This window comes from Corvus moneduloides, chromosome Z (assembly GCF_009650955.1).
Source record: "Corvus moneduloides isolate bCorMon1 chromosome Z, bCorMon1.pri, whole genome shotgun sequence".
Lineage (NCBI taxonomy): Eukaryota > Metazoa > Chordata > Aves > Passeriformes > Corvidae > Corvus > Corvus moneduloides.
In genome coordinates, this window is record NC_045511.1 from 42,272,423 (window position 1) to 42,296,285 (window position 23,863).

At 42.9% G+C, this 23,863-nt stretch overlaps 2 protein-coding genes across 3 annotated transcripts in view; one reads left to right on the forward strand and one right to left on the reverse strand.

The window, feature by feature from the left end:
* The first annotated feature begins 815 nt into the window (after positions 1 to 815).
* Positions 816 to 22,855, forward strand: LMNB1 (lamin B1). 2 transcript variants are annotated; one of them, XM_032096122.1, is made up of 11 exons: positions 816 to 1,269; positions 9,984 to 10,140; positions 10,992 to 11,117; positions 12,118 to 12,288; positions 13,631 to 13,756; positions 16,254 to 16,474; positions 17,705 to 17,930; positions 19,835 to 19,939; positions 20,333 to 20,452; positions 21,167 to 21,280; positions 22,125 to 22,855. In XM_032096122.1, the coding sequence occupies exons 1-11, from the start codon at positions 926 to 928 to the stop codon at positions 22,164 to 22,166; spliced, it is 1,752 nt and encodes a 583-aa protein (XP_031952013.1). In that variant the 5' UTR covers positions 816 to 925; the 3' UTR covers positions 22,167 to 22,855. The 2 variants fall into 2 exon arrangements, with proteins under 2 accessions (XP_031952013.1, XP_031952014.1); XM_032096123.1 differs by lacking the exon at positions 816 to 1,269 and adding an exon at positions 8,919 to 9,021.
* MARCHF3 (membrane associated ring-CH-type finger 3) overlaps positions 6,680 to 23,863 on the reverse strand; it is a 77,263-nt gene continuing 60,079 nt past the window's right edge. Inside the window, exon 6 of the mRNA XM_032096126.1 lies at positions 6,680 to 8,196. Coding sequence (XP_031952017.1) covers positions 8,125 to 8,196 — 72 coding nt within the window. The 3' untranslated portion in view covers positions 6,680 to 8,124. The remainder of the gene's footprint in view (positions 8,197 to 23,863) is intronic.

A 23,863-nucleotide genomic window follows, 5' to 3' on the forward strand; every position in this document is an offset into this window, starting at 1 on the left:
CAGCAGGACCAGGGCAGTGACTGTCCCTGTGCTTGCACAGCTGAGGCCACACCTCGAGTGCTGTGCCCACTTCTGGGCCCCTCACGACAAAAATTTGAGCATGTTCAGAGAAGGCAACAGAGCTGAGGAAGGGTCTGCAGCACCAGGAGCTGCTGAGGGAGCTGGGAAAGGGGCTCAGCCTGGAGCAAAGGAGGCTCGGTGAAACCTTGTGGCTCTGCACAGCTCCCTGACAGGAGGGGGCAGCCGGGGGGGTCGGGCTCTGCTCCCAAGGAACAGGGACAGGAGGAAATGGCCCCAAGCTGAGACGAGGGAGAGTTAGCTTGGACATCAGGAGGAATTTCTCCGTAGAAAGGGTGGCCAGGCACTAGAACGGGCTGTCCAGGGACGTGCTGGAGTTACCACTCCAGGAGGTGCCTAAGGAAAGCCTGAACACGGCGCTCAGAGCCACGGTCTTGTTGACAGGGTGGTGTCCGGTCACAGGTCGGGCTCGATTGCCCCAGCCTGATTTATTCCGTGATTCTGTAATTTACAGCCACACCGCCCAACGAGTGCGGGGAGGCCGTGCGGGGAGCCCGGGCGCGGCGGCGGGAGGGGAGCGGGGTCCGCTCCCTTTGTCCGGGGCCGTGGGCGGGAGCGAGGGGCGGGAATGAGGGGCGTGGGCGCGGCCCTGGGGGGCGTGGCCTCCGTGGCGCGCCCGCCGGCCGTTGGCGGGTTTTGAATTTAGCCCGCGGCAGAAGGCTGCTCGCCATTGGCTGGCGCGCGGTCACGTGGGCGGGAGGGCCGCGAGCGCGGTCCGGCGGGGCGGGCGTGCGGCCATATTGGATCGGTGCGGAGCCGGCGGAGGAGGTGGCGGTCGGTCCGTCCGTCGGTCTGCCCGCACGTCCGTCGGTCCCCGCCCCGCCGGTGTCCTCCGCGCCCGTGCTCCATGGCCGAAACCACGCCGCGGACCCGCGGCCCAGCCGCCGCGATGCCGCAGAGTCCGACGCGCATCTCCCGCCTGCAGGAGAAGGAGGAGCTGCGGCAGCTGAACGACCGCCTGGCCGTGTACATCGACAAGGTGCGGAGCTTGGAGACGGAGAACAGCGCGCTGCAGCTGCAGGTGACCCAGCGGGAGGAGGTGCGGGGCCGCGAGGTCACCGGGCTCAAGGCGATCTACGAGGCGGAGCTGGCGGACGCGCGGCGGGCGCTGGACGACACGGCGCGGGAGCGCGCCAAGCTGCAGATCGAGCTGGGCAAGCTGCGCGCCGAGCACGAGCAGCTGCTGGGCAGGTGGGCAGCGGGGAAAGGGCCGGGAAGCACCCGTGAGGTGCGGGAACGGAGACGGGGTTGCGGGCGGAGCGGTGGCGGGGACACGCGCGGTGCGAGCCCTGCGCTCCCGGCCGCCCGTCCCTTGCCCGCTCCGGCGGGGGCTGCGCGGCCGGGAGTGAATTAAGGAATGAATGAAGGAATGAATGAGGCACGGGCAGCGCTGCCGCCGCTCCGCCCCGGCGGGAAGCGCCGGCCCCGAGCGCCGCCCCTGCCGGCTGCGAGTGCCCCGGTCCCCGCAGCATCCGCGGCCGGTCCGGCGCTCGGGTGCCCGTCGGGACGGCTCCAACCGGTGTGGACAACAGCGGGAAGTTTTGATTAGATGGGTTAGATAGTAGGCAGAAAATCCTTGCTGTGCCGGTGGTGAGGTGCTGTAACAGGTTCTACAGGGAGGTTAGCTCTTAAAAGATGAGGTAAAGTGCTCTGATTGCCACCCGCAATAAGGGAGACCTTAGAGCACTTTCCTGTAACTAAAGGAGGCTGGAGAGAGGCTTTTGACAAAGGCTTGGAGGGTTAGGACGAGATGGGAATGGCTTTAAACTGAAAAAGGGCAGGTTTAGATGAGATATTGGGAAGAAATTCTTGGCTGTGAGGGTGGTGAGGCCCTGGCACAGGTTGCCCAGGGATGCTGTGGGTGCCCCATCCCTGGAAGTGTTCCAGGCCAGGTTTGATGGAGCTCTGAAGCTGCTCTAGTGAGTGGCACCCCTGCCCCTAGCTGGAGACTTGGGACTAGATGGGCTTTAGCGTCCATTCCAGTCCCCTAACATTCTGTGATTCCATGAATATTCACTGCTCCCTGTACAGACAGGGACTTTCCTTAAGGCTCGAGCTGCTTTGGAATGAGAAATGGAACTTTTCTGAAACACATTGACTTCTTAACGTGAAAATGCTCACTAGGTAATACGTGGGGCATACTTAAAACCAAAGAGAACTGTAACTTCTGTGCACCTTCCAGGATGTTAAGGTAGAGCAGGCAGAATTTGTGTCCACACATCCTCCAGATTGACGGCTTTACGGCACAGTGCCAAGTTCCCTGCTCTTGCAGCGAACTGATTTTGTGACACTAGATTGTGCTTCTTACACATTCAACTTGATTCAATTGTTTGTTTGGTTCCTTGGTGGTGTTTACCTTCAATTTGATTTCTGTGATTTGCTGCAGTTTTAGGCGTTCAAGCTTTAGTCTTGGAATCACAAGGTGTGTCAATATTGGGGGGGGAAGAAACCTGCAGAGTTCTTAATCTTCCTCTGGTACTGTGTAACCTGTTAGTTTTCTTTAACGCACTCTCAGCCCTGCTATTTCATTATGAAAAAGATATTTCATGTGTAACCAGCATATTGATGTTTTCGTGCATCTGCAGACAGCCCTGATATCTTTTGTCCTCTTTGTTATTTAAAAAATTAAAACCGTGAGCTTCTAACTAGTGAGACTGGTTGTTCTGGAGGTTATCTCTTGGTGCCTTAGTAAGGTCTTAAAGTGGTTATTGATAGTGATAGGGAGAGCCAGGTGTAGCTGCAGACAGGCATCAACATTACTTGACTCCAAGGTCAAGCCAGGAATTTCCATCTCTTAGTGATTTTACTGAGGAAGACACACTCTTCTGTTGGCTTCTCACAAGACTGCATGTGGGGGATTGGGCTCTAAATGCAGTCTGTAGTGGATTCCCTTTTTGTGGCTGGAACCAAGGCATTAATAATGTGAACATGGACATCTTCATATTCTGTCTTGCGTTTGCCTGTGATGGGATACTTGGCAAAAAACGGACGATTTGGTGGGGGCAGGGGATTAACTGCTCCTGCGCTGCAGTCACAACCTTTCTGGAGAGTGGTCTCCCTGCCTGGTAGTCAATCCATGTCTCAAACTGGTCATTTTTGTACCCCAGAGAATACAGGTGATAGATCTGGACAAGAACTCCTGGACAGTGTAGTAAAACAATCACTTAATGCTGTTTGAAGCTCCTGTATTCCACTTGCTTGTGGCTCTTTGGTGTTGTTTGGTGGCAGACCTTACGATGAGCGAGCAGTTTCTTACTTGTCTTTGAGTGTTGGATATCTAAGCTTATCTGTAATTCTATTTGCAAAGTCTTAAAAAGGAGCAAAGGTTTTTTTCACTTGAACTGGAGCATGCTCCCTCATGGCTTCTTAAAGCTGTTAAGTCACATTATAACCTGACAAAAATTGCTTTTAAAAACACTTTCCACAAGTGTGCATAGGAGTACTGTAAAGGTTTGCAAGGTAAGATGAGAATGTGTGCTCTCAACAGAATTTTCCTTGCCCTCTCTGAAAGCTGAACTGTAGTTTGATGTCTGTGCTGGCTTTAGTTTAAATGTGAGTATGTGGTAGTTTGGATCTAAGAGCACCACTTGGGGGGAAAAAAGGAGGGGGGGAAAAAAAAAGAAAAAAAGACTTTCCTGGCATGTTTGGTTCGTGTGGTTTAGGTATTCTGGTAGCCATGTCATAACACTTAAATTAGTGATGACTTTGGTTCCCTGCAGAGCCAGTGGAGATAAATGTGAGGAGAAATAGCTCTCAAGGTGTTCTGGGTCTGTGGGGGGAGCAAAGATGATTTGCCACTTAGTTACCTGAAGGTGGGCAATATTATTCATGGTCTAGCTGGCCTTCTTGTGCTGTTTGAATATTTTTGCAGGTGTTACTCTTGTGCAACTCTGATTTTTCTGTTTAGCATGGCTTCCTTCTTAATTGCTTGATCTATTTTATTCCAGTTGTCTTTCAGCCACTCTTCGAATTAGTGCCTCAAACTCAAGCTTCTAGCTACTCCCAAAAGTGCTGGAGGGCTTCTCTTATTCTTTCTTTATAAAAATTAAAGACCCAGTCACCTATTTGTTGGATTTGCTGACTTCAGTGCCACCTACGTGGTGTGATGCACCAAAAGCTTGCTCTGTGCTTTAAATCCCTCAAGAAAAACTGCATTTGTTTCTATAGCTGACACTGCTATATATAGCAGACTTGTTGCATGCTCTTCTTCTAGAGTGCCTGCCATGCAGTGGGTTCTGCTGTAGCTAAATATGAAGGTTTTCTTTAATACTTCAAATCTTTAAAGAGCTGGAGGGAGGGGGGGGGGGGAAGTGGGATTAAAAAAAAAACCAGCCTCCCTATTTCTGTTCTGGGGAGGGGATGGAAAAATGATACTCATAGTTGTGTAAGTAGGAAGCTTTTGATGGGCAGAATGGAGATAAGGGAAAATAAATCTCTGTATCTGAAGACTCAGGGGGGAAAAAAACCAGGTAATTTGATTTTAGGTGTGTAGAACTCTTGTATAGCTCTTGGGAGGTGGAGAAGAGGGAGCTCTCTGTCTTCCATAGTTTGAGAAAGAATTGAGAGACCGTACCGATTTCACACTATTTCCGGTTTATTTTCTCAGTGTTGATGAGGCAAGACTTCACTCTAAGCTTTGCCATTGGTGATAGATGTTGTAGAGATATCCTTCTACTTCCTTCCTTTAAATAAATAGTGCAGTTAATTGTGACTGCTACAATTTTGCAGTCAAGGGCTGTGGAAGACGCCAGCACTAGCTCCACAGAAAAAAATGTCTGTGCATATGGATTTCCAGCTGCTAGACTTGCTCATGAACCGTGGAGGTGAAAGCAGGTAGTTGCCTGCAGATAGCTGTATCATAAAGTCTCAAAATGTGTGATGATACAATTAGCAACAAATTATTTTAGGGGAGTAACTGCTGATATTTTTAGATGGAGTGCACTTCCTACAACAGAGCAGCCTTACCTTGGCTGAGAGTTCAGATTGCTGCAAATTTCATATTTCTTGAGAAAAGGGTTAAATAGACAAGGCATACAAAGCAGTGAAAAATGTGATCCGTGGGCACATCATAATGTCATCACTTAAGCAGCGGGTCCCAATTGCTCCATCACATCCTACAGACCAGATAAAGCTTCTGCTTTTGAGGGGTAATGTGTCATAGGTTCATCATTTGCCACAGCGGCACACCAGGGACAACTGCAGAGCCAGGGTGGTGGAGGGAAAAAGTCTCGTGTGTCACTTGAGCAATTAACTTAACAAGGATGCACATTGTGAAGTTTGGTACAGCTGTGTCACCAAGACGTGTTGAACAAGGGCTGTTCAGAAAGCCAGGCTGGCTGCTGTGTTATGTGGCTCTGCTGATGGGTCAGGTTTCAGCACAGTTTTCCATTGGTGGAGATGGTTTCCAAGATAAGAAAATTTATTTCAAAGAATTTTTGTGTTGGGGACTTAAATTAAGTGTATGGCAGGTCAAAAATCCCTGGCTGGACTTTTCCATGTTGTGACTGGTCGTGTGAGGAAACTGTGTCCTTCAGGAAGCATAAGCTGGTGTTAACACTAGTTCATTTAGGAAACCCATTGTTTACATTTGTCTTTGGCAGGCTGAGGTTTCACTGTGGCAGTTTTCCAGTGCTGAGGGACATCTGCTCTCCTGGAAGAGGAGACAATGTGATTAAAGTAACTTCAAAGGAAATTGTGTGTTTTATTGAAGATGTTGGCAAAGGATTTAATCTTCCTTTATTATCTTCAGGTGTTTTGTAGAGTGCAAGCATTAATAGGAGATGTAATTGTGGCGAGGAACTAAACTTTCATTTTAACTATCAAAGAGATGATTTATCTGTCTGTCTTACCTTTTATCTCCAGTTGTCCTTCCTTCCCATCTACATTCTGAAGTACATTTCTGCATTGAGATTAGGCAATAAAATAAATATCAAGAACAGCTTCCCATCAGCCTGTGGCTTGAATTACTGTGCAAGTGTGTGGCACTCTGCAGCTGATACCCTGAGCAACTACACAGAACCATGTGGTGTGTTGGTGCAGGCAAAGATGTGACACCTGTTCCAGGGTTTCCCAGGGTGCATATGTGCTGTAAGGAGGAACTGTGGAAAGGAAGCCGACTTAAAAATTTTGAAGCTTATTTTTATTATTGTAGGTGATCTTGAAAAGTGAGGCAGAGATTGGAGTCTGGGGAGCTTCAGAGCTTTAATCTGAAATCTCTCGCTGTTTTGATGTGTACCATAGAGCACCCAAAGGGGGAAGGAGTGGGGTGGTTAACTTGTTGCAAAATAACTTAAGCCACTGAAATGTAAGAATTTATATTCTCAAGTAAGCCTGTCTTCTGTGCGGTGCAGGACATAAATATTTGGTCTCAAATACGTGGACAGGTAATGATGACAGGGTGGTGGGCAGTGGCTTGATAGGTGTTTTGTGTGTGTAGGTTCTGCTTAGAAATAGGGTTATAGCCATGGGATTCACATAGGTGACCATGAACTTCAGGTTGGGTTTGTGACTTCGAGAAAGGTCACAGCTGAGCAGTCAGAGATGGTGTATTATTGTTGGTTTCAAGCACTACAGTTAAATAAAATGAGTGACATGAGACAAGTTGAAACCACATTACATATATTTATTTACAGGAAAGCCAAACTTGTCCAGTTACTCTTACTTTCACGTTGATCTCTGTACAAAAATTTGAGTGCTCTTAGACAAGCCCTTCTTACATTATTTTAAGTCACTTCCTTGCAAAACACAACCTTAGTGTTTTGTCTGTCATAGGGGAAAAATGTGGGAGACTGACTGGTAGCTAAATAGAATATAAATTATTAATGACTGTAGTTGGGGTGTTTTTTATTATTTTCATGTTTCTCTACAACTGTAGTGGAAAACCAGCCCAGTGTGCAGTAAATGTAATTTTCTATGGATCTAAATATAGGCTGCATTATCAGGAATTACAGCACGTGTATATCTATGTCATGACTTGGCTGAAAGCCAATGCTTTTCGGGGAGAGTTTGATTAATGTTGGTAATGCTTAGCTTTGTGATCAGACTCTTAAGCAGTGGCAGAAAAGAGTGGGTGGGCTGTGGGAGGTGAGAAGAATCTGCTGTAGGGTGACGGCATCCTGCGCTTGGTCAGGTTCAGAGGAGCTTTTGAGTTACACCTCCCCAGATCTGGCTGCTGACTGCTTGCCTTGCATTAGGTGTGTGGCTTGTCTGACTCCAGATGGTCAGTTCAACCTATTAAACTGCTAGAATTTTTTTTTTTTTTTCCCTGCATGGCTTTTCTATTAACTCAGCAAGAAGTTTAAGGAGATTATGGGAAGTTCTAGGTTGTTGTTAACAATTCCATGGATAAGAAGATCCGCACACTTTGAAGCCAAAAGAGAGAAAAACCAAGCTGCTGCTTTGAAAAAGATGCAAGTCTGCAATTATTTCTTTGCTTTTATTTTCCTTTCATCAGTCAAACTATTTGAAAAGGAGTACAGTTCTAGCTAATTTCTGAGCACTGTAACAGGAAGGTGTTTGAGGTTTTTTTATTTGCTGTATTCAGATGTTGCTTTGGCTTTGCTGGGGAGGAAGAAGCCAGCTATTGTCAAGAGGCTGAAGCTCTTCCTGGTGAAAATTAGTGGGTGTAAGGGTGAAGTATGTGTTGTATACATTAGTGTTTGTTTTTATAAATCACAGAGGCTTTTCTGATCTTTCCCTCCTTTCCTGTATTCCCTTTAGGGCTGGGATGACACTGCTGAGTTGCTGAGATTTCATCTGGCTCTTAGCGTTTGAAGTGTTGAGCTCCAGTTTCTGTTTTCTCTCTGAGAATGTGTTCAGATGAGCTGTCTCATAGTTAGACAACTCATGATGCTAAAAACTAATAGTGACTAATTTTAATTCTCCACCCACCCACCACCCCCCCTGCTGTGGCTTTTGTTGCATTAAATTATAGTGTGGCTTCCCAGACAGTCTTGTTGCAAACAAGCCAGAAAGGGCTGATCTAACTGGTAATACTTACTTTCTGTGGTACAGGTGCTACATTGGGTTTTAATCGTGTTGTTGTTGCTAGTCCATTTTATATACCCTTTTTTCTCTGCTGGTGCATGGCAAGAATGCTCTTCTCAGCTGCCTTCCAGTCTGTAAATGCATTAAAAAGGTATTTGTGTTAAAAGAAATTAAAATCCAGAAAGTTTTAAGATATTCATGCACTTTGCATGGTGGTGTATTTTGGGGAGTCTCTCTGTTTCAGAGTCCAGGATAATTTGGGGCAGATGGGGGAGCAGCACACTGTCTATGGCTCTGCAGCTTTCTCATTTTCGGGTCTGACTTGGTAGGCTTGGTTTCAGCATGAGAGAAGCAGCTTCTTCATGTTTTGATTAAAGCTTTTTCCAGCAGTGATCAAACAACAGATGTCTGCTGTGGGCCCTCATACTTCCTGAGAGGGGATGGAGAGATTGGCTTTTTTATAGACATACTAGAGCAAGACACCTTCCCTTCCTTCTTTTTCCTCTTCTGCTGCACACCTTCCTTGGATGCTGAAGTTTCTACAGGCCTGGGTGGGAGAAGGAAGGTCAGGACAGAATCTCCAGTGAATAAAGCAGAGAGTTGGAAGCAGGAGCCCATGTGTCCAAACCTTAAATGCTGTGCTTTTGTCTGAGCTGTGGATCCAGCTGTGGGTCTGAGGAGTGAAATGCCGCGAAGGGACTGGGTAGTGTTGAGCAGCAGGAAGCATCTGAGTGCAGAAGGGTGTGTTTTTGTGTGTCTCAGGGGCTCCCAGCCTGCCCCTTGGGTGCCACGGGGGAGCAGGCGCTAATCCCACGGGATCGGGATTAGCCAGCGCTAAATCTGTTGCGTAAAGCCTGCCATGTGGTGTGGCTATGGTGCTGAAACCTCCAGACACGGATTCCATCCCTGCATCCCTCTGTGGGCACGCACCTCTCCTGAGCATGATGTTAAGTGCAGGTAATCTTAGGAAAAAAGCATCTTTTAAACCTGAGGGGCTCTCCTTTTAAAATTGTGTTGGTTTTGTGTTAGGTCTCATTTTGTCGAGAAGTGTTGCTGTTGTGTCTTACCACCTGGGCAGTGGTTAAAAAGAGCAGTAGATGTATTCTGAATCAAACTTTATCCAATTTTAAGTCTTCTCAGCATTTTGTTGTTAATTCTCCTTTTTTTTAAAAAATTTTGCATCTGGAAAGAAAAGTGTGAGAACTGAAGAAGGATGTGCCAGCTGTGGTATTATTGAGCCTAAATCAGTCTATTCCTTTAAAAAGTTCATAGTTCAGTTAAAACCATCTAGAACTTCTGCATGCTACTGCCCTTGATAGACAAATGTGGATATCCCAGGGAGAAAAAGAATGAACTCCAAGGGGGATGAAATTGTTACACACTTAATGGTTGGTTGTGCCATCTAAGGACAAGAAACATTTTGATTCACAAGTATGGGTTTCCTTTCTCCTATTTTTGGTAGTAGCCTGGGATAGCATTATTTGTGGATAACAAACTTGTGTTTATGTGACATTACTTTAGTTTTTTCCTGTTGGATTTCCCTGTTTGAATGTGCTGGTTTAGGAAATAAACACCTAGAAACTGCCTGACTGCTTGTGTAGACACAAAAACTAAATTTGAAGGTATTTGAAAAACTTGTGTGCTTGTCTTCATAAAGAAATCAAATCGCCTCTGCACCAGTGCAATTTCTATCATAGCAGGTATTGTATAGACAGGATTTGGGTCTGTTTCCTCAGGTCTGTGGAACTTTGCCATTCCATATGATCAGAAGGGTGCTGCAAAAGCACAATAGATTTAGCTAAGACAAAATGTTTTTCCAGGTGTTTCTCAAGTTTGAGATTCAGATTGCTTTATTAGTCAACAGTCAACTTTGGGGGTATTTCTAGATTTTCTTGACCACTTTCTCTGGTTTGTTCCAGCTATGCAAAAAAGGAATCTGACCTCAATGGAGCCCAAGTCAAACTTCGTGAGTTTGAAGCAGCCCTAAATTCTAAAGAAGCTGCACTGGCCACAGCCCTTGGTGATAAGAAAAGTCTGGAAGGAGAAATTGAAGATTTGAAAGATCAAATTAGAGAGGTGAGAAGAAGAAACCTTTAACCATCAGGTTCTGTTAGCAAGTGAGGTGGTTTTCTATACTATGAGGTGGTTTTCTATACTATGAGTGGTTTTTGTACTATTTATTGTGATAAAATATAACTTCGTAACCAAAAAGAAGGATGAAAACTTATCATCTAGTCACAGCTAGAACAAATTGTGGTTCACTTTCAACACTAGCAGCAGAGTTTTGAGTAGGTTTCTGAGTCCAGCACTGTTGAGTTTTATTAATAACATGAGTGGTCGAAGCGAGAGCTCTTAAAATTGCAGGTGCTGAAATTGCAAGGGATGTTACTTATGGGGAAGAAAGCAGGTCAGGACTCAAAGTACACTTGACACATTTCAGAAGTGTTTGGGGGGCAGATTGACTTCACAAGAACAGATAATAACTGACAAGTAACAGTTTGTGATTCTCTCTGCCCTCCTTTTGGTTCTGCCTGTGGTTCTCCATGTTCTGATGGAACAACAAGGAAAGAAACCTCTTGTCCTAGTTTTGTTAGCCTTTTGATTTGTAATCTTGAGCAATGCCACCCCAAGAGGACGAGTTGTGGAGACCAGGAAATTGGTATTTGCCATGTATTAAAAATTGATCTGTAAGGAAAATCAGTAAGTAGCAATTTTAATGCCAGTTACCAGCGTGAAATATATAGAACTCACTTGCATAAACAACTGCAAAAGTGTGTGTGTGTGATATGTAGTATCACTGGGGTAAATATTGGGATTTGGTTGTGAAGTTCAACCTTAATATGTAGTTAGCTGTAGTTCTGTGAGGCTGTGGTCATTTTGTGCATTCTGCTGTATAACTGTAGTGTTGATTCTTTTGTTCCTTAAAGCTTGAAGCTTCTTTAGCTGCTGCCAAGGACCAGCTTATAAATGAAACCTTGCAGAAGGTGGACCTCGAAAACCGTTGTCAGAGCCTCATTGAGGACCTGGAATTCCGTAAAAATATGTATGAGGAGGTAAATACTTTTGTCTCAAGAATCAACACTATTAAAGGGAAGAAGACGACTGGGAGGTCATTCTAGAACAGGAAAGTAATTTAGGTTGGGAGGTACCTCTGCAAGTTGTCTGAACTCCTGCTCGGAGTAGTAGGGTTTACCTCTGTTCTAGCATGAAGATTTCTTTCTTACTTTTTCTAGGAAAAATGATTTTAACTCTGAATTCTTGTGGGAAAATAACTTTGTGTATCGTGTTGTTTCATCTTAAATTCTGATCATGATATGCAGTGCACATGTCTTTTCCTAGTAATGAGAAAGTAGGTTAGTAATTTCCCACATAATCCCATTATGAGAAATAAAGTGGAGAGGGACACTCAAACAGGTGCTGTGGACCCACAGTATTTTTGATTTCAAGCCTTTATAATAGTATGTTTTTGAATAAAGGAAAGAAAAGTGGATGAATAGTTGTCTTTTAGAACTTTTTCTTGACATTCTCCCTTTCACCTGGAGGCTTTCCAGGAGGAACTTTAGGGCAGTAACAAATGTACTTGACTGTACTGTCTTTGTTCCATGTGTACTTTTTTTTACTGGTAGTATTTTCAGCTTTGTTTCATGTTGTTGGAATCTCTTTCTTTCCAGGGAAAGCACAGGCAAGCACACGAGCAAATTGGGAAAGTGCTGATTAGTGGAAGTGATTCTTCCATTTCCCAGTAGTTTGATTTTGTGCAAGCAGAGAAGGTACCTCAAGAAAGGGGGGATATATTTCTAAAGTCTAGTGATGCTGAGTTGTATTTGTTGAAAGTTCAGACAACTCTCAGAAAAAAATGCTGGTGGTATCCTAGCTCTTACTTTACTGACAGGCTATTGCAAAATAACACTGGGGAGACTGTTTCTACTAAAAGTTCCATGTCAAAATAATCTAATGCTACTACCTGCATTGCTCTCCACTCAGCAGGGTAGTCTTCTAAACATTTTTGTCCTGCATTTACTGAATGTTACCACGTTTTCCTGGTTTTCATAGGAGATAAATGAGACAAGAAGGAAGCATGAAACTCGCCTAGTTGAGGTTGATTCTGGGCGTCAGATTGAGTATGAGCACAAACTGGCCCAAGCCCTCCATGAGATCAGAGAGCAGCACGATGCACAAGTGAAGCTGTACAAAGAAGAGCTTGAGGAGACTTACCATTCCAAAGTGAGGACATGTTTTCACACAGCTGTTTGATGTGCTTTGTTTTTGTTTTGCTTAATACCATAATTACTGGCAGCTCAGAGGAGTTTATTAGGGAACTCGGTTTGAAATTAGCATGCGTTTGAGTGTGAATTTGCATTTTCACAACTCACTTTGGGAGCAGGTTTAATCCTCATCAAGTACAAAAACAGAGAGGAAGGAAGCACTGTGTGAAGGTGATCTGGGGGAAAAAGTGATTAGTGCTGGGATTACTGTGATTTTGAGGAAATTTTCATGTGTTGTTAAGTATGATACTGAACAATGATCAACAAAGCATCCCATATTTTGTGTAAAAATTCATAATGGGGCTTGCTGAGAAGACAGAAGATAGAGTCCTCTGACCCATTACAAAACATAGGGAAGTTTTACAGTGCCCAGTAAACTTCTGTTTTTCACTCATCTAGACAGAAAGCTGAAATCAGTTATGCTTCATCATTTCCTTCCTCTGCTGTTATTCAGCATTTATGTCAGGAGACACCCTGATGTCTCAACTGAACCTTGTTTCTGTGGCTGTACTTGTTGCAGTTAGTATTTTTTAAAAGCAAGGTGGGATGTTAGAGCAAAAAGTTCATACAGACTGAATTTATTTGCATTGGTTTTGGTCTTTTCAGCCTGCTTATCTCCAGGCCTTCAGTCTGGCTTGGAAAAGATTTTTTAAAGTAAGATCTAACCAAAAAGGCGACCTCTCATTGCTTTCTTGATCTCTCACCAGGTATACTGTTTCTGTATTTTTTGAATCTTACTTTTTAAAAAAATTAGACTCCTTGGCATTATAATCAACAACAAGTTCCGTAAGTCTGTGGTGCAGACCAAGTGTGTGCGGTGGTGGTCAGCCGGAAGGATTTAGTTACTTTGTAAAAGTAAAACTATTCAAGATTGAAGTGATAGAATGAAGCAGTAGTGACTTAGGGTGCTGATACTAAGTTGCTTATATTGCCTGAAGGTTAACAAGTTTGCTTCTTTTTAGGGAATTGGTAATTTCAGTTTAGCTTCTTCAATTTAAGCATATTACATAAACTCGGTTGAGCATGAAAACTGAACTCTCTAGTTCAACTTCAGTAATGTCTACAAGGGAAAGTTTTAATCCTAGAGTAAGTATCCAGAGAACTGGAATTCCGGGCAGGGCAATCCACGTGGTAACTGAGGCACCACATTTTGGCCTTAAAGAAAGAAAAGTTTCACTGCTTTGGAGCTGCAGAGAGGAACTAGGTGGCTTAGCGTTGGGTGTGGGTTTTTAGTGATTCATTTTTTTTCCTTCTAGTGAAAGTTACTTTGAAACTGATGTCTTAACTTTGATGTCCTGCAGCTGGAGAGTGCCAGGCTGTCTGTGGAGATGAGCAGCTCTGCAGCCAACACCATCAGGGAGCAGCTGAACGAGAGCCGCATCCGCATCGACAGCCTGTCCTCCCACATCACCAGCCTCCAGAAAGAGGTAACCAGCTGTGCCTCCTCAGCCCTGCTAATTACAGCTGTTGGTTTTTGTACTGAAGGACTTTTCTTTACATTGCAGTTGTTGTTTTTTCTATTAAAGGGCATGTTTAAAGGCAATGTTTAATCCCTTAACTTGTAAGTATGTTCAGCGTCATGACTTGAGTTTGTCTTCTCTCCTACCTGTTCTGTACTTTTTCAAATTCCTTCATGTCTCCTTTTGAGAAACTTCAATTTTTTTTTTTTTTTGTCCAGTATTCTGCGACAGAGATAGTGTTTGAAACGAGGTAGCGTTAACTGGCTTTTGTGAAAATTTTTGTGGATAGATGAGGCAACTTTAGACAAACCTGTATTAAAAGTTCTTGACACTGAGCAGTTTAGTAGTGACTAGACAGCCTAGTGTAGGATTTCACAAAGCAACATTCAAAGCCAGAACTGGAATTTGCAGTCTCTGTTCAGTGTCTCTTTTCATCCCAGATCCAATTTGCATCTAGGCATCTGACAGAAAAAACCCCTAATGGCGTGATCTTGCCCAGATTAGGACTATGAGACTGAGTAAAAACATCAAATAACTGTACTTGAGCATCTGTAGGGCAGGATCTCGAGCAGAAATTGGTTATTCCTAGATCCCAGAGAGCATAAATCACACCCAGAGAAGTATGACATAACAAATGACAAGTGATGTGTTCAGTACTGGCCTACTTGTAATGTTGTGTGCACTGCAGTGGGAAATCCAGAGTGAAAATGAGAAGTGTTAGGAGTTCGTTCTGCAGTAAGCTTTTGTAACTCACTTGAAAATGCAGCAAAACTTTTAATTTTTTTTAGGAATATAAAATACTAGCGCTGTTTCATCCTTTCTGGGATACATTTTGATTGTATTCCTCCTGTGCAGTAGGACATCAAAGTACTGTATATTTCAAGTGAAAAATATTAATGCAGGGGTTGTTATTTCCTAATTTTCCAAATAAATTGGCAGATACTAGGAAGAATCTTTTACTAGTTTTCCTTTTATATAGTCAAGTTAGTCTCTGGAAAATATCAGGTGATGTAATGAATGTGCATGAGGTTACACAGGAATTGGATGGAAAGTTTTGGCCACTTAGATCTTATTTCTGGCTTTAGATTAACATCATCTTTTGGGGGTTCGGTCAACAGGTTTTTTAAGTTAATTGCCTCTGTTTTGTTACGTCAGGAGTGACAGCTTGGTTCAGAGAACTTACTTCTGAAGTGGCAGAAGTGTTTGTTGCTAACTTCAGGGCTATGAAAATCAGCTTCTGTCATTTTGACTGATTTTCCACCAAAGGATCCATTTTGCTGTGTTTTTGGGGGTTTTTTTTGGTAGCGTTAGTGAAGTCAGGCAGCACACTTGTTTTCCATTTTACTAGCGCTAAGTTAAGCTTTATTTTCTTGGAAGAGCACTCTTATCCCTGGTGCTGGTCTGGTTTGAGTTGCCAGCACTGAGCTCTGTAGTAGACTCCACTGTGATCTTCCACGTGACACAAAACTCCATTTATTAAATTCCTTATCTGACTCTCTTAACATTGACAACCAGTTACACTGGTCCCCTGTGTCAGACATGTAGACTCTCCTCTCTTTGTCTCTGGACTGGGATGATTTCCTAAATTGGGTGCATGCATAGCAAACTTTGTGGTTGTGGGCCATTGGTGCCTGTGTCTGTCCTTAAAAAATTAAATCTTAAGGGGCAATCAAACAGAAGAAATCATACTTATGGAAAGCAAAGCCTTACAGCTGCCATCATTTGGCCTTTCTTTGATAAGCTGTCCATTCTGGGTGTACAGTTTTGAGATCTGCTGGCTTGATGGAAGTTCTGAAGCGGGAGACAAATTAGGTTTCTTCAAGGAGTGCTTACCACCACACTGAGCAAGCCTTGGAGGCTTTGATGATAGGCAGGCAGGTTTTCACTGACAACAACCCTTATTCCTTTAGAGGAACTGCCTCCCAGAATTCAGGATTAGCAGCAGCAAGCTGAAGCACAAAGCAGACATTTGGAAACCACAGAGCACTTGAACACCTCCAGGGGTGGTGACTACACTACCTGCCTCCCTGGGCAGCCCATTCTGATGTCTAACCACCCTTTCTGTGAAGAAATTCAGCTTTACATCCAGCCTGAACCTCCCCTGGTGCAGGTTAAGACTATGTCGTGTCTGGCACTTCTTAAACAGTTAAACTCTTAAGCTCAATTTTTCTTTCCTGAGTGAATTCAAGTACAGTAGCATATTTTCAGACCTCTGAAAAATGGAGCAAGTAGTTGTTTTCCCAAGGATGTTGCAAGTTTCGCTGGAATTTGAGGTGTTTATTTTTGTAGTAGGTGAAGTGGAGAGCAGGAAGTTGAATACGGGTGAGTATGAACTCAGAAGTAGAGGAGGACGTGCAACTCCTGTGTTTTGAATTCCATGTTGCCTGAACAGCAGAGCACATGGAGGCTTGGGTGGGCTTTCCTTTGCACCGTCATTGATGTTTTCAATGCTTTTTTTCCCCAGTCTAGAGCGTGGCAGGACAGAGCACAGGAGCTGGAGAGCAGCCTGGCCCAGGAACAGGAAAACTGCCGCAAAACGCTGGCAGAGAAAGAAAAGGAAATTGCAGAGATAAGAAATCAAATGCAGGAGCAGCTGACTGACTACGAGCAGCTCCTGGATGTTAAACTGGCACTTGACATGGAGATCAATGCATACCGGAAATTGCTGGAGGGTGAAGAGGAAAGGTAGGAAAGGACACAGCAACAAGTGGTGGTGTCTCTGTTATCTCTGTGCTTCCTTCACTGGCCTCTTTCTCTGGTAAAAAGCAGTTTTTAATGCTGCTAGACTGCTTTGCAAGGCACTGTTTTTGCCCCCTCCTGTCTGAGACAGTTCTAAGTCACCATGAGACCAAGCACACTGAGTATCAGACCAGCTCTCAAGGCAGCAAACACCTTTTTTTTTTTTTTTTTGGTTAAAATCCAGCACAGAAGAGGTAATGAATTGTCATTTGTATGCCTGTTTGATGCCATAGTTAATATTCCTTTTCGAAATGAATTGCAGGGTTAGTTAATTGTTAGCCAAATTTCTCTAAGTATAGACTAATTTTAATAAAGTCATAACCATTTTGATTGCCCAGCTCATCAGCCAGCTGCATTTTTTCCACATCTGGAAATGAATCAGAGTTCTTCCAAGACTGAGAATTTTCACCTCTGTCACCGCTGTCATTTAAAGTAGTTTGATTCTTCACTATGTTTTGAGCTGCTCAAGGCTGGTTCCTCTCAACTGCGGGGATGAAACAGCCAAAGCTTTTATGCCACTGGGTTTTTGCATAAATTTCCCACAGTGGCTTAAGTCTCCCTAGGGTTTCTGTTTCTTTGCAGTCTTTAACAAATGCACAGAAATGCCTTTATGCTCTTAATGTAGTAGTCCATCAGTATTCTGTGCTCCAGGAACATTAATCAGCTGTTTGACACGTTTTATTCACCTCTTAAGTACATAAGGCTTCACTTCTTCATGTAACATGCTTTGTTTACTATATCGGTGTATTAGTCTATGGGAAGAAGAGGAGATGGAAGAAAGTTTATTTAAAAAAAAGGTGGAAAAACTTAAGCCAAATCATAGAATCATTAAGGTTGGAAAAGATTTGAGTCCAGCTGTTGACCCAGCACTGCCATGTTCAGCACAAAACTGTGTCCCCAAGTGCCACATCCCCATGTGTTTCCAACACTTCCCTGGGCAAAGCCTGACTGTCTTTTCAGTCCTGAAATTCCTCCTGATATCCAGTGTAAACCATCCCTGGCACAGCTCAAGCCATTTCTTTCCACCCTGTCCTGCATTCCCTGCGAGCAGAGCCCGGCCCCCACCTTGCTTCACCCTCCTGCCAGGGAGCTGTGGAGAGAAAGAAGGTGCCTCCCTAAGCCTCCTTTCCTCTGATGTGACGTGTGTGTGTGTGTTCCTTCCCTTCCCCACCCCAGGCTGAAGCTCTCCCCCAGCCCCTCCTCCCGGGTGACCGTCTCACGGGCATCGTCCAGCCGCAGCGTCCGCACGGCCGGCGGCAAGAGGAAGAGGATTGACGTGGAGGAGTCCGAAGCCAGCAGCAGTGTCACCATTTCTCACTCAGCCTCTGCCACGGGGAATGTGTCTATCGAGGAGATAGACGTGGATGGGAAGTTCATCCGCTTGAAGAACACCTCTGAACAGGTTTGAAAGTGCCATGTGTGTCACGAGCTGAGGCACAAAGGGAGTCCTCAGCGCCCTCTCAGCTCCTGGGCTTCGTGTTGACCCCGGAGCTTATGGCGTTAAGGAGCTGGTGTGTCTCAAAGACAGCTTTCACACACTGTTCTGGATTGATGGTGACTTTCTCCCAACCATTCTCAGTGCTGCTGTTTTTCTGCAAGGTATCCCACCCACCAAATTGTTACCTTGCACTTCAGAGTTCTGCCTTGCAGAGCAGAGTTCTAAAACTTTGCAGATAGATAACCAGGCTGCTTTAGAAGCCTTTTTAGCACTTTCTCTGCCTTAAAAAGCCCTAAGAGAAATACATACAGATGCAGAATAAATGTCTGAATGAAATTAGTTGCCAATGTCCCTTGTATCTGCATAGAGCTCTTCTAAATCATAGTTTTTCTCCCTTGGCTGCACCTGCAATTTTATGAGCCCTCAGTTCCCATGCCAAAGTCACTGTTACAGTGACTACTGAGGTTATTTGATTCTGTGGATAGGTAGGAGTTTATATTGGAGTTTACACATATCTACCCAAATGAAGAACTCTTTGATAAATAGTAATCACAACTTTTCCTTATGTTGCCCTCAAAATGATGCTGTTACATACAGTACATTTCCCTCCTTTATCTTCACTAAAAGGCAGCTTATTGTGATGATTTAGATGACAAAGATGGTTCCAAGTGTCCCAGTCCCCTCTAATCAGTGAGGACATGGACAGGCTCCTCCAGACTGTGATAATGTGGATTGTAATTACTGTAATTACCACACCTGGGGAGTGATGGCTTTGTTTAGTGAATTCAAGAAACCTTGACATTTCTCTTGGTCTAGACACTTTAGTGTGTAGATGACTCAATTCAGCCAAGTCAAAAACTATTTCTAGTGAGTCAGAACCTGCTTTTTTTTTTGCCTTTTTGTTTTTTTTTTTTTTTAGCTTCCCCCCTGCCACACACATACTTGTTTACCACATAGATTTTCCCCCCAGCTTTTATTTAATTTGCATACACATTCATTGTTTCGTAAGGAAGGAGAAGCATCAGTTTTGTTCCCAGTAACCATGGGTGGTTCATGTTTTTAGCACTTTTCTAGGGAGTCTAGATTTGAGCAACTCCCTGCTGTGCAGTGTAATAAACTGTACTTGGGGAACCTTCACAAGTGTCTGACAGTTTGTATAAATAAATAGGTTAAAACATAGTAAATCCTCTTTAAGTATGGTATGTTTCTGTCATTGACAAACTAAATATCAGCATCCATTAAGATACCTAAGATTTTTTTATTTTAGATAATTTTAGCTGTCTGAAGTCCAGTGGCAGCTGTTGAATGATCAGAAACTGTTGGTGGGGGAATATAAAAAATACCTACTCTTGTTTTGAAGCAGTCATTCTGTAAGGATGACTTGTATATGATTTGTTAATGCTTTTCAAGTAGTTGATAGGTCATACAAGGGAGTATGTGGTGGCAGGTGGTACATATGTAAAATTATTTCAAGAATACTAACGAGCAATATTTTGTTTTCTAGGAAGCCTGCTTGCCATTCTGTGCTTCAAAAAACATATTAAATATTTGTAAGGGGATTTTAATATTTAATACATATTACTGATGTGTATTTTTCTGGACCAAGTGATAACAAAACTGATGCAAATCATAAACATTAGTTAACATCAAAACTCAAAAGCAGGATGTATTAAGTTTTAACTTCAAATAAGAGGTAAGATAAATTTACCTAAAATTATTCTAATTCCATGCTGAAGATCAAGTGATAATGAACCCTTTTTACTGAAAGTTTTATGTGTCTCACAACCTTAAGGATAAAAAACTCACTGCAAGCATAACAGAAAATGAACGCTGGTGGGAATAATTTTTTTTCCTCTCCCTTTTCTTAGGATCAACCTATGGGAGGTTGGGAGATGATCCGAAAAATAGGAGATACTTCTGCAAGTTACAGATATACCTCAAGATACGTACTAAAGGCAGGCCAAACTGTTACAGTAAGTTGTCAAGTTTCAGCTGCTCAGTTGAAATGGACTCCAGGCCAACTTGTGTGGGTCAAAAAGACATCAGGTTTTTAGTTTTGTCCTTCCTGTGTACACGTTCAGAAAATAATCACCTGTGTTTGTGTTGGACATTAGTTGTGTCAGTTGCTGGGGCAATTAACACAGAAAGGTGTTTTTCAGAACTTTATTTTCTGTATGATGCAGTAATTTTCACCATGTACAGGTGTGCTTACCTACTCTAAAGTCTCTGTTTTATTGCCCAAAACGTTTTTGCAGATACTTGTGTTTTCTTAACTGGAAGAGATTCAGAAATACATGAAATGAGTCAGTAATTCAGAAATGTGTAAGAACTGGCAAACAATGTTCCTGTGTGACTTCTGTTGACAGATCTGGGCTGCAAATGCTGGAGTTACTGCAAGCCCTCCCTCTGACCTCATCTGGAAGAACCAGAATTCCTGGGGCACCGGTGAAGATGTGAAAGTTGTACTGAAAAATTCTCAGGGAGAGGTAAAGCACCTCAGATCTGCGTGAGCTTTTTTTGTGGTGTTACCACTTACAAAGATGCAGGTTAGGGCTTCACACAGGAGTGCACTGCAGTGTTGGTAAAGTTCTCTTCTTTTGGAGAATTAGCTGCAGTTCAGAAATGCCTCTACTTGAAACCTGTCGGTTTTTTTCCCCTGTATCAAGTCTAAATAGTAAAAAAATGACTTGTTCAGACACCTCCCTCATGCCAGGAGCTGGGCAGTGCCTTAGAACAAGCTTTGACAAGAAAGTTTTGGTAAACTCTTCAGTGATTTGTCTTCTGAAGTAGTTTTCCTTATGCTTGTGTGCTGGTGAGGAGGGGGGGAATGTTACAGTGAAATTCACGTGAAGCAGCGAGGGGTTAATTCAGGTGTAAGGTGTGATTTAAAACTTGGGGTGGGACAGCTACTGTGACTGCAATTTAAAGAAAATGTTTAAATATGTATGAAAAAAGCAGATTTTTGGAAGAAACTGATGAGTGTTTTGTTAGAAAGACACCTTTTAATCATTAAGAGATTTAAAACTAAGCTGTTTATGCTCAGCAATCTGTGAAAAGTATACAAACAAAATGAGTACAAGTAGTTTTCCCAGCAGCTGGAGCTTTCATTTCTCAAAGTCTTAAGCAGGTGAGCAACAGGAGATTGGTTTGTGTTTTTTGGGGTTTTTTTGAAGAGTTCAGGTCTTAAAAATGTCTTGCAGGAGGTTGCTCAGAGAAGCACTGTGTTCAAAACAACAGCACGTAAAGGGGAAGATGAGGAAGTTGAGGAAGAGGCAGCTGAAGCTCTGGATGAGGAAGACCTTTACCGTCAGCAGGTATTTTCTTTTAGGGTTAGCAAGGTTGTTTACGTTGCAAAAAAGGAGATAGAAGTCATGAAATCTTAAAAAAAACCAAACCCCAAAACATAAAAAATACCAAGTGTGGATGTTCTTTAATTTTTTTCTTTTTTTAGTCAGTAATTAGTGAAGGCATGGAGCTGTCTTTCTGAAACCAGGGTAAAAATACTGTCTAATATATCCCCTTGGAGAGAAGTACACTTTTTTCAAAGTTTAAAGATATGGGGATTTTTTTTTTTCCCTTAAACTCCGTTCCTAGTAAGATTCCCCCCCATGCCAGTTGTTTATAGTAAAGTTTGGCTTAAGCAGGTGAGTTTACTGAAAGTTTAGAGAATTCAAATCTCTCTATTATATCTCTGGTACAGAAAATTTTGTTAGTGACTTCTGTTCACATATTTTTCCTCATAGAGAAAATTTGAGATTTGAAAATTCTTTGAGAGAAAATGTTCCTTGCATGTTGAAAAAATGAAATTCTGAAGACAAACAAAAAAAGAAAAAGACTGTGTTAGAAATCAGAGATGTTAGATTTCTTAAATAAAACCTCTCAAGGTGATTGTATATGCTCCCTGATTCAAGTATGGCAGTTATTTGTGTTTTTTCTGGTACTTGTCCTCCTTTACCCCTCATAGGAAAGGATATGTAACATTCTTTCAATTCCAGGGTATAACAGGTTGTACAGCTTTGCTGACTCTTGTTTATACCATGCCATGCTAATAATTTAATATATTAAAAATGCACAGTAGGTCCTTTGGAGTAGGAAAATATTTTGCTGCTGGATTTTTTGGTTTGTTTTGTTTTAAATGATTCTCTCTTTTCTCAACAGGCAGAGCAAAGGGCGTCTAACAGAGGCTGTGTGGTCATGTGAAATTGCAGACACTCCAGGTTCCTCCAGCTGTGGTAATCCCTGCCTGCAGAACAGAGCCTTCTGAGAAGCACAACATTATTTTCCTGTCTGTGAATTTTTGAAGCTGTGAGTCTGATGGCCTTAAATTTCCTTTGCCACTGAAAAAAAGGAAAGTTTGTGACAAGTATCTCGACTTCCTCGCAGGACGTGAGCTGGTGGCTCCCCTCAAGGAGCTGTTTGAGATTTGATGTTCCTGTCTCTCTCAGATTTGTACGCCAGTCTCTTTTCATTGAAACCTTGCTGGAGTAGGAATATTCCAGTGTGTTTTGGGGATCGATTTTTTTTTAGATTATACCACTCTAGACTAGTGCTACGACCTCTTTGTATTTTAGGTGCTGTTGGGGATTGGTTTAGAGTTCTTACTCTGGAAGAGGATTCATGTTACACCTTGTAGTCGTGTTGTTAAGATAGTGTTACCAGCTTAAATTTTCCTATGTGGTTTTTCTTAACAAATTAGGAGGCTGTTTTAATATGAATTGCCTTATTTGTTTACAATTTTTAGTAACAAAACAAAGTCTCTAGAGGTCTAGTCTACATTTGTATGGGAAACAGTTGTAATTTTGCCAATGTTGAAAGTTTTTCTGTCCTTTTCACATTATTCTGATGTCTGAAAAACATTTTAATAAAGTATCTCTCTGCTGCAGAGTAAAGTTTTTGGAATTTGTTTCGTCCTTGAACTGAGCTGAAAGTTGAATGAGCGTTGAATCCTTGAAATTGATGGCCTTTGAAGCTGAAGAAACATCTGTGTAAATGGAACAGTGGCATTTGAGATGCAAAGATTTCTTCTATAAAATGAGTAATATTACTTCATGTTTGGAAAATTAATTCTTCAGAGCTTTATTCTCACTCTGTTGCATTTGTGCTCTTCTTCGCTCATGGGTCTGTTCTTACTGGCTTTTACCACATCTTGGAAGTACCAGGCTGAGCAGTTTAAGCAAGCTTGATAACATAAAGAGAAATTTAGAAATACTGTAAAATAGTTACCTTTGACATAGCCTGAATGTATTTTTAAATGCACAGCCAAAATTTTGGAAGTTGATTGGAGTTTTCTTTTAGAAAAAGTTGAGTGGAGTTTTTATTTTTTCATGGCAAAATTAAGACTTTTTAACATGTCTTTCATCTTGAATAAGCTCTTTTCTGGTCGCCAGCATGGTGGCATTTCAACATGTGCCAGCAGGAGGTAGAAAGGGGTGGGGGTTGATGCACAATTTTAGGTCATGGTAGGAACCTTCCTGCATTATCAAATTCGTGGTTACACCCTTTGTAGAGCCTCCTCTTCAATGACAATGGGAGAAATACAGATTTTACAATAATTTTGGCAGGGTTTTTTTGGCTGTGACAAGAATTCCTATAAAATAGCAGAAGGATTGTTGTGAAACACAACTGTGAAACATCCTGCCACAAGGTGGAGGTCTTGTTTTGCTTGTCTTTTTTTTAATACTTGTACAGCAACAAACCAACGCTTCCTGCACTGCCCTGCAAGTTCCATAACTTGAATATCATTGGTAGTGGCATAAGATACAAACTGAATCATCCTGCAGGTGAAAACTCTTTAGCAATTTATTGCTTGTAGCTGGATGAACACACTTTACCAGGAATGTTTCTGCTCAAACACACTCATTCCTGTGCAAAACGGGTAAGGAATTTAGGAAACAAGT

Coding starts and splice junctions, on each gene's coding strand:
- LMNB1 (XM_032096122.1), top strand. CDS start 926: ATGGCCGAAACCACGCCGCGGACCCGCGGCCCAGCCGCCGCGATGCCG. Junction 10,141..10,991: donor TGAAAGATCAAATTAGAGAG/GTGAGAAGAAGA, acceptor TGTTCCTTAAAG/CTTGAAGCTTCTTTAGCTGC. Junction 11,118..12,117: donor GTAAAAATATGTATGAGGAG/GTAAATACTTTT, acceptor TGGTTTTCATAG/GAGATAAATGAGACAAGAAG.